Source organism: Cydia strobilella, chromosome 12 (genome assembly GCF_947568885.1).
Source record: "Cydia strobilella chromosome 12, ilCydStro3.1, whole genome shotgun sequence".
In the NCBI taxonomy this organism is placed as follows: Eukaryota; Metazoa; Arthropoda; class Insecta; order Lepidoptera; family Tortricidae; genus Cydia; species Cydia strobilella.
In genome coordinates this window covers 12,012,297-12,027,039 of record NC_086052.1, presented here as the reverse complement: position 1 = coordinate 12,027,039, position 14,743 = coordinate 12,012,297, and the positions used below count along the sequence as shown (strand labels likewise).

Here is a 14,743-nt window from a genome sequence, read left to right as displayed (position 1 = left end):
ATAAGGTCGTCTCAGGTGGGCGGCTATAGCGTGTGCGGCTCAAGGTCTGCATCTTCGGCTCGTCATAAATGTGCATCTAATGGATGCACTTAGTAATGATAACATAATTAACTCCGCAACCAATCAGGTTTTAAATTGAAACAGGTGTAACTAAAAGCTGCTTGTCATCGGTCTAATTGTTTGAATTCGCATAAGTTACGTATCTTGATGTCAGCAAAAATTATTTTAGACGCTAGATGTGAGGCAGCGACGTTCAAATCCATGTCGCTGCCAAGCAGAGCATGCGTCCGAATCACAAAAATATACATATATCAATAGCTAACTTTCGACGTCAAATTCGTTAAAATGGCAATGACTTTTTTGCGTAACTCTTGGGATTGGGCCCAAAAGTATCTTGTATCTTCCATCTCATGCAAAAAAATGTCGAACCCTTGTTTCTTTTTACAATGTGTCAAACTTAATCGGAATAAATAAATAAAAACCACGTTGCCATCATGAATATAATAAAAAATCTCATCATCTATTAGAAAAATGCTGTTGTGCAATAGAAACTCAAAACATACGTAGCGTAGATAACTGTATTTAACTTTCCAGAACTTTGTGTGCTGAAATATAGGTACATAGGTAGGTGATAACTATAATACTATTCGTCATCGTCAGTTCCTTTGTCTTGCCGCGCTCTCGAGATAGACTGGTGAAGTGGGGTCCTTCTCATTTGTTCTGTAGAACTGGAACTTCTTTAAGGAATAGAGTTTAAATTCGGACAAAACGTATTCGTTTTGCAGAACTAATGGGAATAGGAAGTACTTGTGAAGTGTAGCGAAATAACGTTCGGCTTGTTTATTGCGTAGAACGATGTCATGCAAATCGTGGTACTACTGCGAATGCCAACGGACATTCTGTGTAAGAAACTCATGCTCAATGCTTTATTTAAACAGGCCTGTAGCATTTAGATCCTCGCCAAAATATTATGATTACCGAATTGATAAGACAAGCTGCGCGAAGAGATTTTGTGCATCGGCACGCCCTACAGCTCTGACGGCTTATTTACGCATTTTACTGTGTGTGCTGTGTGGTATTTTTATTTGTGTAATTAAGCCGTTAGTAATTCATTAAAATTAAACCGTTTAGTACCTCATCTTCGTTCGTTTAGGGTCGTCCAAAACTGGTGATTAATTGAATGAGTTAATGAATACTCGCCACGCAAACATTTTTTGCAAGAGATCGCTTATTAATAGTAAAAAGACCTTTGTGTCTTTTTACCCCACTGTTGAGATATTTGTTATACATAGTGAGAACTGCAATAAAAGTATTTGTATCTAGTGGGTTAAATTGATCTGGAGAAGTGATTCAGTAAACTCGGATCAGCTCGCAGTTATCCAGAAGGGGCCGGTGGTGCGCGCACGCCGGCTACGGGCTAACATTAGCCCGCCCTACATTCCGCAGGCTCGTGCAGCGATTACGGCTTGACCCGATTTCGACACTCCCGTCCCTGTGAAGCAGGATTGCTTCTAGGCCGCAAGAAAAGATAACTACCTCCTATTGACTAATAAAAGGTGTCTCGTTTAAGCTATAAAGGTCGCTAGCGCTATTTTGTGGTTACTTCAGCAGTTTTAAAACAGCGGTTCATGTTAGTAAATATGATTTTTTTATAGAACAGCGGAGCGCGGGGGCCGCCTGCACGGTCACGGTCAGCGTGCCGTGTTCAGCATTTATTATCTGCGTTCGCCAACGTAAACGTTTGCCAATTCAGCGATTATGGCATGGAGGCACGGTTGACGTCTCGGCAGACGTCATACTGCTTGACCGCTAATTTAGCCAAGTGCTGGCTATTCGCTCAATGCGGATAATGGTCCTAGTAAGTACACTTAAATAGCAATGACCGCAGTTTTTTAGCATCGTCATCCGTTTTACTTCACTTCACTTTAAATCAAGTTTTTTACATAATGATGTTGGCAAACATTCTCTAAAGACGTAGCAGTCGTTGTAAAACGGATTGTAACAAAGTGGTAAGTATTCATTTTTTGGAGGAATTTCTGTACTGCTACCATACCTACTTGTAAATTTTATTTATAAGTTGTGGATATAAGTATGTATTAGGTATTGAACACAACCTGCTGGTTGATAAGGATGTGCGGTTGTGGGTCGGCGACGTCGGCATCGGCACGTGCCGCTTGCCCTTGGGGCCGGCCGTCGTGCGTGTCGCATTGTCCGGCTTTGTGGGCCCGCACAATGCGACACCCGAGCCCGACAAGCAGCCCACTGACCACGCTCAACAGACCGACCATCGTCGCATTGTGCGGGCCCACAAACTCCTAAATTGTAGGAGGGAATTAAATCTTCTCGGGTCCGTGGTGTAGGGTTGGAGCCGGCGTAGTTTTTTATCGCGTATATATATATATCTTTACTTGAAAATAATTGTAGTGTATAACTAGCCTTATGAACCGATTTTGCATGTACAACCAGCCTTAAAGTTTATAGTCTATGATTGTTCATTATTTTAGTATGTGGGTATTTTTGCACTTTGTAATTTTTCCTCAGTCACCCGTTGACCACGAACGCTGTAAAGGGTTCGAAACGTCGGGATGTATTATAAATTCAATATACGCGATATAATCCGTTTTCATAGTTTTATTTAATTAGTGCATAAATTTACCTACTTTGATTACCATACTAAACAAACAATGAGCCAATGAACAAATTAAATGATGTGGTAAATAGTTATTAGTTTTACAAGGGGGCAAAGTTGTTGTTTAACCTCTCGTGCTAATATTGATACCCAAGCAAGCGAAAGAATCTTGAGCGTTGCGAGGGTTTCAGGCACGAGGGTTAAACAAATTTTGCCACCGAGTGAAACACAACATTTTTCACCACACCACACCAACACAAGGAAAATACTAACTAACTATAAAATATCAAACAAAATAAAAGCAAATCGATGCAGAATGAATGTTATTAAATATTTATCATTCAATCATCATTTAAAAGTCAATTCTACCAGCAAACATAAGAAAACAACTCAAAACATGATTTAATTATTTTGCCTCACATGCAACATGCATGCTTTTATTTTGGTGAATAAAATGCAACTTTATTATCAGGTTTGAACAATTAAGTGAGCATTTACCAGCTGGTGTGGTGAAAAGTAATTACCTCACTGAAATATAAATAAATTGACATTAAAGCGAATATAAACTACTGCCTGAAGAACAATGTACCTTATATACCACATGAGAATCAGTTAGATTACTGTCTGAATAACAATTATAATCTTTGTTTGTGTTCTCATGGCTGCAACTTTCAAGTCACTATTGAACAAGGTAAACAACTTACAATTTTAACAAAACATGTTATGATGATACTGATTAGATAACACATATTAGGTTTTAGGATAAATTCTTTGTTTAGTGGTACCAAAGATAGATATAACTCCGTAATAGATGGATACAGTCTAAAGAAAAAACGTGCCTCGAAAATCACGAAAATTTGATTCTCGATCAGATGGCGCCACTAGTTTCGGCCTACTCTCGTATAGAGGGCGCTGACGGTTTCGTTTGTTATTTATAATTTTAATGCATATCAGTGAAAGAACACAGGTCAAAAGCATATAAAAATAATTAATGCAAATAAAAAAATAATTTATCTATATTTAAATACATTTTAACGTATTTTTATAAATCTTCATTTTTAGTTTTAAAGTATGTCGATAGATGGCAGTGAATTTACAGTGGTTACAAGATTTACTATGACAGTACCGCTCTATCTTATTATATCCTCTTTGGTGGTACCTAAATACTTTTGTGTACACAATAGTAATTGCACAATTCATTGAAATAATATCAGGACATATGAATGTGTCCAAAAATATTCAATTGTATTTCTATATACATGTAATTAAATTATACTATTTGGTGTAGTGCTTTATTCCTCTTGGGAAATCTGTTTAAAAAGATATGCATTTTTGATGTTAGCAACTTTGATGTTTACCTCAATCAATATTACTTATTAACCCAGTATTACCATGGGCAACAAATAATAGTAGGTAATTAAAGTCACAGTTGAACATGTGTACAGAATTGGCAGAGACAGCTGCTCACACAACTGGAATGGGAGCAGCTGGCCATAATGGCAACTTTGTCACTTCTCTCCTTTGCACTATTAAGGGCAAAGATAGATCATCCTGACTTACACGTAAACTTTTTAAATGAGGACTAAGGCTGTGTGTGTTACATACAAATGTGGTAAATTATAATGTGATAATGATTACTAATAAAAACTGTTTAAGCCATCACTGTTTGTATGTCTGTATAGCAAACAGTAGTGTATACTTCAAGAAATATAATTTCTTGGTGCTTTATATCTGTTAGCAAGCTCTATAATATAAACAGTAATAGTTGCAAATTCACTAGTTTACAGATTGTAAATGATATTACGGGTATAGCAACTACAAATAAAAATCTAATTAAATTAAAAATAAAAGGGGTTCAATGACAAGCTATTAAATTTTTTCTGCGTTTTTTGTACTGTATGATGGTGTGAGTCCTTTATGTACAGTAGCGGAAAAAAATCGATCATACTGCTATTTTGTTGCAGGCATTCATGAAATTACACTTTTATATCATGTAGGTAAACAATGATTGTATCATTATCGCGATCATATATACTTACGTCCCATTCACTGCACGTGGCAATATAGGCAGCCACGTTAGCACAATGCGGATTGGGGACTTCACACACACCAATTAATGTATTTTATAATTATTGAATTTCTTATTTAAAAACACTCAAATGCGAATCTTACCAACAATAAAACCTAGATGGATCGATTTTTCGCCCTCGTTAGCCTCTGGTTTGAAAATTAAATCGAATCAGTACTTTACATTTTAATATGCACCGGTCTACCGCTAAAACTCAGACGAACCAATTCATTTTAAAATGTACCGTAGTTTGATAGAATTGTCGTTTTCATATGCCCCTTTATTGTAAATTTAATCAGAATCGCTAGAAACTGTTTCTGAGAAATAACCAAAAATATTATGCAAAGGTACCTAAAATATGATAGATTATTTCTGCTGCATCACACACAGGCTGGTTTTTGCATGTTGCACTCCTCACACAGCACACAGTGGAAGTCTAATGTAGCTCATTTTGATGATGTCACACACTTATTGTAACATAAAGTTTATATTTACCTTCTAAGCTAGCCACTGGCAATATTACATAAGCCAATTATCAGCTGTAGTAAGTAGTAATTTGTCATAAATCATGGATTTCCTAATAAATGCACATATTATAGGAATTCATCCAACTTTACATTGTTGAATTATTTTTTCTCTTGGCATAATTAAGTGATAAAAAAATACTAAAATTAAAATCCTGAAAAACTCATGCTTCCTGAAATATGACTATGCCAAATATATTCCTGCCAACTGCTATAAATCATTGTTGTTTCGGCATTACTCAAGACATGTGGTATTTAATTTTAACTATTCAGGAAGTAAAGAAATAACTGGCTTATGATACAATATCATACTAAGCTATAAAATACAATGGATTACTGTTCTTTAAATATATATAAATGGATATTAAGAGATAACCTGTAAAATATTTAATTACCTATTTTGAAAATTAAAAGTGCCCTTAAAATATTAATATATTTATTTAAACATTCTTGAATGATTTAAGATTGTACAAATGGCGGACTTAATGCCTTAAGGCATTGTCTACCAGTCAACCATTGGGTCAAACAGAAACTTGTAGTTAGTGCAGGATTGTATAAATATCGAGATGAAATATAAAACATAAATCCAGTTACTTATGTAAACAATAAAACACAAATAAATATATTTAAAAAAAAGAATAAAAGATAATAATAATAAAATAAATTGTTTCAGAAAATTAAATAGTATGAAGAGTGCTATTAGATTAGTAAGTAGGACTCCTTTCTTAAACAAACGTCAATATTTATTTACAAACAGCTGATTCAACACCATATCAATATATATATTATATTCACAACAAGCAAGATAAAAAAGATCAGCCAATGGTATAATCTTATAAAATTTGACTTTTTTACCGCATACTAGACGTGACATCATGATATTCGTTTAAAACCGAGCCAAATAACCCACATGACGTTTTGTTTCCACCCACGGTTCACAACCAATCAATATTGCGAAAGGCAGCCCATTAGAGCACCTTAAACATTTTAACAACGAAAATAACTATTTATTGTGCATGGCAAATGCACACAAAGATATTTTGAGGCACCGTAAGCGCTGTGGAAGAACAACATTGATCATACACACCTTTCTCTTCCTTCCTTTGTAAACCATCGCGAAGGCTCCGTGTCCTATAATATCTTGTTTGGTGAATTCATATTCACCTACTTGAATTACTTCCATTTTCACTAACTTTCCTTTAACCACAGACATTTTTAAACAGTTTATATTTATTTAGTCCTGTACAAAAAAGATCAATACTATATTTTTTTAATAATTAGGTTCGCACTGTGGAACTTGATTAGGTGCTACATTCTGATCAACGCATAATAATGTCCTCCTAATCACTTCCTATTGTTTAGATTAATACTTTATAGCACTTTATATACACTCACGCTTACGCATCATTGTTTCTGTAGCAATACACAACACACAATGAACGCAAACCCGCAAAATGTTTAGAAGTGATTTTATTTTGTGTTGATTTTGCGATGTAGTGTAAAATGTTGCTGTATGAAAATAAGGGCTCAAGAATTGCCAGCTTAGTAAAATTAAATATCATCAATGACACACTTTGAGCACGTTTGGATATTTCCAATGGATTATTTATATTAACCTTTACTACAACTTTAGTTGTTTCTGTATGTTACTTATAATAAAGTATTTGTTAAAATTTTAATTAAAATAAAAGTTCAAGTGTAGCCACCGCCCCCTGTCAAGTCACGTAAGAAAATAAATGTTTTATTTCTAGACTAGATGGCGGTATTTATGTTTTTTTTGTTATACAATGTAATCTCTTCTGATAGTTGATACATGGTTGATACTGTACTGATACATCTTATAAAACAAAGTCCCCGCCGCTTCTGTCTGTATGTTCGCGATAAACTCGAAAACTACTGAACGGATTTTTTAGGTTTTCACCTACTAATAGTGATTCTGGAGGAAGGTTTAACCCGGGGTAACCCGTGCGAAGCCGGGCCGGGACGCTAGTCATACATAATGATTCCTTACCTTAGTAAGGTAGTCACACTATCTTATAAATTGTACATGCTTGCTAGAAGACAAATAGATGCTGTCATATTGTGGTGTTTGAATGGTTTTAACATCGCGATTTTGGAATTTTATGAGTGAGGATTTATAACCAGTTTCGCTAATACCACGTACCATGTCGAGGCCTAATTTCATCAGACCAATTTGATGAGGCAAATCTACTTTCCTAAAATTTTAGAATCCAGACTTGATTAAAACAGCAGAAGCAATCCGTTGAGACATTTTAAAACATCAGATTATCTCATACCTAAGGAAACAAATCAAATCATACAAAACATTTATTTTTTCATTTTATTGGCAGCTCATAAATAAAGAAGATGAATCAAAGCACTTCGTTCCTATGCCAAAATGATGTACCCTCTGCATTGTTGGCCATTGTGTACAAGCCACTTTTGAAAACTGTTAAATCAATATATGTGCCATTTTCAACCAAAAGGGTACTTATTGTCGCTTGTCAGTAAGGCGCTATTTCCATATAGCTTCAATGATAAATCAACCTCATCAACAAGCGACAATGTGGTACCTTTTGATTTAAAACGTCACATATTTTGTTTAGTAAGTGACATTTTCAACTCAAAACTCACTCAAAGTATTGAAACGGGTGGCATTTTATAAGACTACAAGTTCACTGTTTGCTTCTTTTTTAACTACTACATTTCTTAGAAAAAAGGGCAAAATGCTAACTTGTAAATTTACTTGCACGATATTAGTCTAATATTATTAGTGTGTTGTCATGACAACCCATACGATTTGACAGTTTGAGGACTAATAACATTAGACTAATATCGTTCGAGAAATGCTGGGATCCAGGTCTCACAATTAACTTCTAAGAAGTGTGCAACAATACAGAGGTAACGTAACAAACATCACACATACAAAATGTTGTCACAAATGTTTCATGCAGACAGAGGAATAAAGATCTCCCATTCTTGTTAGACTAAAATTGTGACTATCTCTTCTGGTCACCTAAATCTTCAATACTATCCTCATCGATCTGAAAAAAAAACTGATATTAACATTTATTATATCTAAATTCAGTGTTATGACTTATGACATCAGTATCATCATAGTGCCGCCTCGGCCGAGACGTGACGGTAGTACTATCTACTGAATACTATAGCCGGGTCCACACATAGCGAGCATACGCGCGAGGCAATTTCCTCGCGCACTAAACGGCCAGTGTAGACGTGCCTCGGCCGAGGCGCGCGTCTTGTATCGACAATTTTAGACGTGCCTCGCGCGCGCCGCCTCGGCCGAGGCACGTCTACACTGGCCGTTTTGTGCGCGAGGAAATTGCCTCGCGCGTATTGCTCGCTATGTGTGGACCCGGCTATTAAGCAAAATGTGAGACGCAATACACATTGGACAAAGATATTGGACAGGTGACAGGTGTAATACCACCCTAACAAAATAGAAAAATTTATAGAGAAGGTTGATGAACCCTCATACAATACTGTGAGAATCGTTATTGTTGTAGATGGCACTAAATGTTATTTTTATATTTAGGCCAGCAAATGAATGCCCAAAAAAAGTTATAGAGGGAAATGCTTGGAACACAATTTTTGACTTCGTAGCTTTGTTTGAACTAGTTAGGAGGTGAACACATCAAAAGTCCCCGGCCGTAACCCTGTTGCTGGGGGGGAGAGGGGGGTTTGAAGGTTCCATTTTTCGGTTTTTCGATTATATCTCGGAAACTATGGGTCTGAGCGACTTGGCCACTCATACAAAATGAAGAGATTTAATTTGTTACAAGTTTTATTAAGTCAAGTTTTTCGATATCTTGTATAGTTTTTGAGATATCCGCTCTTGAAGGTTTCTTTAGGGCTCTTGATTATCTACATCACTAACACACTAAGAGCCCTATACCGGCTTAAACATTTCCTTTCGACTGGCACTAAAGTTCTCCTTGTTCAAGCTCTTGTATTACCTATTGTAGACTATGCTGATGTGTGTTACACGAATATCACAGAAGTCTCTCTGAGCTAACTAGATCGGCTTCTTAATAACAGCATCAGATTTATTTTCGGACTCCGTAAATATGACCACATATCTGCATATCGCCGCCGACTTAACTGGCTTCCTATTCGAAAACGGAGGTCCTTGCGTATTCTGTGCACACTATATTCTATTTTATTTGATCGGAATGCGCCCAGCTATCTTAGTTCGAAATTTAATTTTATAACCGCCCGATCAGGTTGCACCCTTCGTGAGTCCCGTAGTCTTAAGCTTACTGTTCCTTCTCATCGCACCGGTTTTGTCTCTAACTCCTTCACCCTTCACGCGATCCGGCTTTGGAATGATCTCCCACTCAACATCAGACAGGCTCCAACCAAGCTCTCGTTTAAGCGCATGTTACGCAAGCATTATTTCGACAAGCTCACTGGTTAGTTGTCCATCGTAGGCATAGTATTATTTGCACATAAAATAAAGTAATATATATGTAAGTTTATTTAATTATAGTATGTATAGTATGCATATGTAAGTTTATTTTCGGTAGTGTGTATTATTTATCGCTATATTTTTTGTTTTAAGTTACCTATTCTGCTTTTTTTTGTTCAATGCCTGCACCTATCACTGTTTCTGTTTAGCCTGGTGGTTGACTGGTAGAGAATGCCTTTAGGCATTAAGTCCGCCATTTGTACTTTATTTGTTATATTGTGCAATAAAGTTTAAAATAAATACATCAGTGAAGCTGCTAGGCCAGGTTTGGTATCGTTTTCGTATAAATCGGGGGTGCTGAATTCATTTATGGTATCAACATTGACACCATTCATAAGTAAAAACAAAATTTAAAAAAATGCTTTTTTTTTAATTCCTCTTTACGCTTAAACCGCTGAACCGATTTCGTTGAAGTTTGGTATAGAGATGGTTTGAGTCCCGTGACAATTTCACATCTTCAAAGTATGATTTTTGAGATATAAACTATATAATATCCTGTCTCGGGACTTAAAATATCTATTTACCAAATTTCAACTAAATCGGTTCAGCGGTTTAAGCGTGTAGAGGAGTTAAAAAAAAGTTATTTGTTTAAAGTTTATATGTTTTTACCTCGGAAAGGTGTCAATGTTGATACCATTAATGAATTCAGCACCCCCGATTTATACGAAAACGTTACCAAACCCGGCCTAGCAGCTTCACTGATGAAGATAATCAAGATAAAAATGAGAGCCCTAAATAAACCTTCAAGAGCGGATATCTCAAAAACTATACAAGATATCAAAAATCTTGACATAATTAAACTTGTAACCAATTAAATCACTTTTCATTTTGTATAAGTCGCCATGTCACTCAGACGCATAGTTTCCGAAAAATAACCGAAAAACCGAAAAATTGAACCTTCAAACCCCCCACCCCCCCAGCACCAGGGTTACGGTCGGGGACTTTTGATATGTTCATCTCCTAACTAGTCCAAACAAAGCTACGAAGTCAGAAATTGTGTTCCTAGCATTTCCTTCTATACCTTCTTATTGCTTGGCCTAATTTTAGTTTATTTGCATTTGGAATTTTGGATACTGTTACCTTACTCCTATTTATAACGTTAAACCTATTGTTACGTTTTCTTCACCACTTTCATAGGTACCGAAATAAGTAAGAGCATTTTAGGCATATTCTTATTTAATGGCATCATCCATTTTTAACTTTTTGTTACCTTCCCAGAGAGGTCACTAGATGGTGTCATTAAATAAGAATAAGTCTAAAATGCACTATCATGGCTTTGAAATGCCAAATAAAAAGAAAGTAATACATATTTCATTACGCCTGGCATCAAATATATTTTCTTTCTCTCATAAGTGCATATATACTAACACAATAGTTATGTTAGTTAGTTAAACTGATTATCTTTAAGTTTGCCTGGTGATATATTAAATAAGTGAATAAATAGCTTACCTCAGGCCACTTCTCTGGTATAATATCAAAGAGATCATCTTTAACATCTCCCTGTATGACTATCTCATCATCTCCTGTCACTGATGATCCACAGGCAAACTTGGTGCCGAAGAATTTAGCCGCCACTTTCAAGTCAATATCTATAAATTAAAAAATGCACATAAATGACAATCTGAACTACAAAAGAATTAACTTCTTAAAAAAACCGGCCAAGTGCGAGTCGGACTCGCGTTCCAAGGGTTCCGTACATTACACAGTTTAAACAATGTATTTTTATGTGAAACGGGAGTGAAATGTCTTTATAAAACCCATAGGGCTTTTGTACGATTGTATTTTCTTTTGTGCAATAAAGATTAAATAAATAAATAGGGGGTCGAATCAAAAACTAAATAATTAAGTCCGACTCACGCTTGACTGCACATTTCTAATAGGTTTTCCTGTAATCTATAGGTAAAGATCTAGTTTGTTGTATTATTTTGAGTTTTCAAAATTTTAGACCCGGCAGTTTTGGAGATAAAGGTAATTTTTTGCCTATTTTCTTGAATAGCTTCTAAACTGTTTATCCTAAAATTAAAAAAAATATATATTTGAGATTCTCACAATGAGCTATTTCATTTGATATGTAACATGATATAGTTTGAAAAACTTTTTTTTTAAATTTTCACATTTACCCCCCAAAAGTGGCCCCCGTGTTTAAAATTAATTTGTTTACGTTAAATGTCTGCCTTTGGGTCACAAACTTATATATGTGTACCAAATTTCAACTCAATTGGTCCAGTAGTTTCGGAGAAAATAGGCTGTGACAGATGGATAGACAGACAGATGCACAAGTGATCCTATAAGGGTTCCGTTTTTTACTTTTGAGGTACGGAACCCTAAAAACTAAAATATAGAATTCAATTTTGTTTTTAAATGCCAAAAAAAAAAATACTATTCATATGTGGTATTAAAGAAAATTGGGATTTGTACTGAAATTACAGATTGGTTAGACAAATTGGGGTAACCATACTGATATTTTAGTATTTGGAATATTAAAATGAAAGTAAAGCCAACAATTATAAATTATGATGCTTCAATCCATATACAAGCTATTAAGGATTCTGCTGACATTAATCAGTTTTTTTTTTCAAAACCCACAGCTAGCATTTTAAAATTATTTTTGTTGTTGTTTAAGTACCTATAAAAAAGAGTAAGAACAAATTAAGCAAACAAAAAAAAACTGCCAGATCAATAAAATCAAATGACATACCAAAGGTGCTCAATCCTGATACAACAGTGACAGATTTCTTTTTGCCGCGCGGCGCACGGGAGACTTGCACAAGCTTGGGCACATCCTCCTTCTTTTTGGATTTTAGCATGCCCTTGCCACCACGCTTCTGCCTCTTTTTCTCCTCTTCGCCGCCAGCATTCTCTTCCTCATCTGAAATATTTAACGAAAAATTCTAGGGTAAACATATTTCTGACGTAGACGACATGAAAGACGAAATCTGCATATTACAATAGGAATTCATAACCTTACTCAAGTAATATCTTATGACAAACTTACCTATCTTTACTTTTTCAAACTCGGTTGGCAAGTTTTTCTCTAACCACTGCTTGCATTTATCGTATTCAGGGTAGTACTCGCAGTATTCTATCGGCATCGAACAATTTCCACAGTACTGCACCCTAACAGGGTATGTTACTCCTTCACGGGGTCCCATAGAAAGATCTCTGTCCGCCATAATTACGAGATTTTGGTTTCAGTTATCAGCTATAAAGATATTTAACATATTAAATCAGCAAAGACTTGTAATTTTTGTCGGTCGGTCAGTCGGTCGGTAAAAGGAACCATTACTTGCCCACTTCCATTGACAGGTATTTGACAGCTCACTGACCACTGACATTCATGACAGCAGCATTGCCTAGGAGTCGTTCCAAAACAAGTAATTAATGTCTTGATTATCGACCGCCATCTTGGTGATATCGAGTCGTGATTAATTTCTTTGTTTTTGCTCATTAACGTTGTTTAGTGTAAAGCTTGCTCCAGACTACGCGAGTGTGGAGTCGATTTCGCTGAATAGCGAACTAGACTCCACACTCGCGCTCGTGGTTTCGCGCCATGATTCGCATATCAGTGTGGAGGGCCCTTAAAGTGCTCCAGACTACGCGGCAATGGAATTCTATTCACATGGAGTCAATAAGATTCTTGGTCAAGGGGTACTGTATATAAAGGTTCCTCCACACTCATGCGCGAATCACGGCGCGAACGTAAAGTTCGTAACACACCATCGCACCGCACCGCGGCCTTGAAGCAGTTCTAGGTATAGGTCATGTATAGGTAGTACTGAACTGGGCTTCCACACTATCGCACCGAACCGTCAAAACGGTGCGATCCTACCTTACAGACTGCCGCACACGTGCGCCAGTGTTGCCAAGTTTCCCATATTTCCATGAAAAAAAATGAAAAACATGGAAATATGGGACACTTGGCAACACTGGCGCACGTGTACGGCAGTCTGTTAAGCCGTAACACACCGTCGCACCGCAACAAGGTCATTGTGTGATGCACCATAAGTAAGAGCGAGAAAGCGATATCTCTTTCTCGCTCTTACTTATGTGTGCATCGCACAATGACCTTGGTGCGGTGCGATGATGTGTTACAGCATAAAGGTAGGATCGCACCGTTTTGACTGAGGTTTTGACGATTCGGTGCGATAGTGTGGAAGCCCACGCCATTACTACCTATTCCTAGAACTGCTTCAAGGTCGCGGTGCGGTGCGATGGTGTGTTACGACGTGGTTACGACCTAGTGTGGTGTCGATTTCGCAGATTGTTCACGCCTTCGTTCCCCGTTTTTTGTCGGTTTAGACTAGAAATAGTTTAAGTTAGTAAAGATGGTAGCGATTTCTGTTAATGAGGGCTAACGCGTATGAATTCGCCGCTAGAGGCGCTAGTGTAGATGGTGGTCTTTTCCATCATGGAGACTATATAAAGGAGCCAAATCTCTATGTATGAAAAGTGTCCATCAAAAAACAGTAATTAGGCGGCGCCACCATACACCGAAATACTACCAAAAACAACCTACGGAATTTGGTCGGGTTATTTGTTGCCTTATATGGTTCATGTTATTATACTCATGTCCCAGAGCCTAACTAGCGCCACCGGATGGTATAGAAAGGATCGCAATCTCTTATGGCAGAATTGTTGTAAAAGTGACCGCGTTAAGCTTTAAATAATAGTTCCTAATCTCTCCGGTGGCGCTAGTTAGGCTCTGGGACATGAGTATAATAACATGAACCATATAAGGCAACAAATAACCCGACCAAATTACGTAGGTTGTTTTTGGTAGTATTTCGGTGTATGTTGGCGCCGCCTAATTACTGTTTTTTGATGGACACTTTTCATACATAGAGATTTGGCTCCTTTATACAGTCTCCATGGTCTTTTGGACCACCATCAACAGAGGCGCCAACTGGTGAGCAAAAAAACGATAGCCCTCATTCATTCTAGACAACCTACTTTTGCGTAAAGTTGACTTCCGAATATGCAAACTACATCACTAGATGTCACTACAAAGGGATACAATTTTAGGGCATGGATAC

General features: G+C 36.7%; 2 protein-coding genes across 2 annotated transcripts in view; both read right to left on the bottom strand.

The window, feature by feature from the left end:
* LOC134746204 (serine/threonine-protein kinase unc-51) overlaps positions 1-6,726 on the bottom strand; it is a 54,422-nt gene extending 47,696 nt beyond the window's left edge. The window contains exon 1 of the mRNA XM_063680530.1: positions 6,309-6,726. Within this exon, the coding sequence (XP_063536600.1) occupies positions 6,309-6,434 (126 nt within the window). The 5' untranslated portion in view covers positions 6,435-6,726. The remainder of the gene's footprint in view (positions 1-6,308) is intronic.
* Positions 6,727-7,579: 853 nt separating this feature from the next.
* On the bottom strand, positions 7,580-13,024 carry LOC134746149 (density-regulated protein homolog). Its single transcript, XM_063680445.1, has 4 exons — positions 12,706-13,024; positions 12,409-12,579; positions 11,160-11,299; positions 7,580-8,265 (listed from the first exon to the last, which is right to left on the bottom strand). Exons 1-4 carry the CDS (start codon positions 12,881-12,883, stop codon positions 8,221-8,223), a joined length of 534 nt encoding a protein of 177 aa, XP_063536515.1. The 5' UTR covers positions 12,884-13,024; the 3' UTR covers positions 7,580-8,220.
* Positions 13,025-14,743: the final 1,719 nt, after the last annotated feature.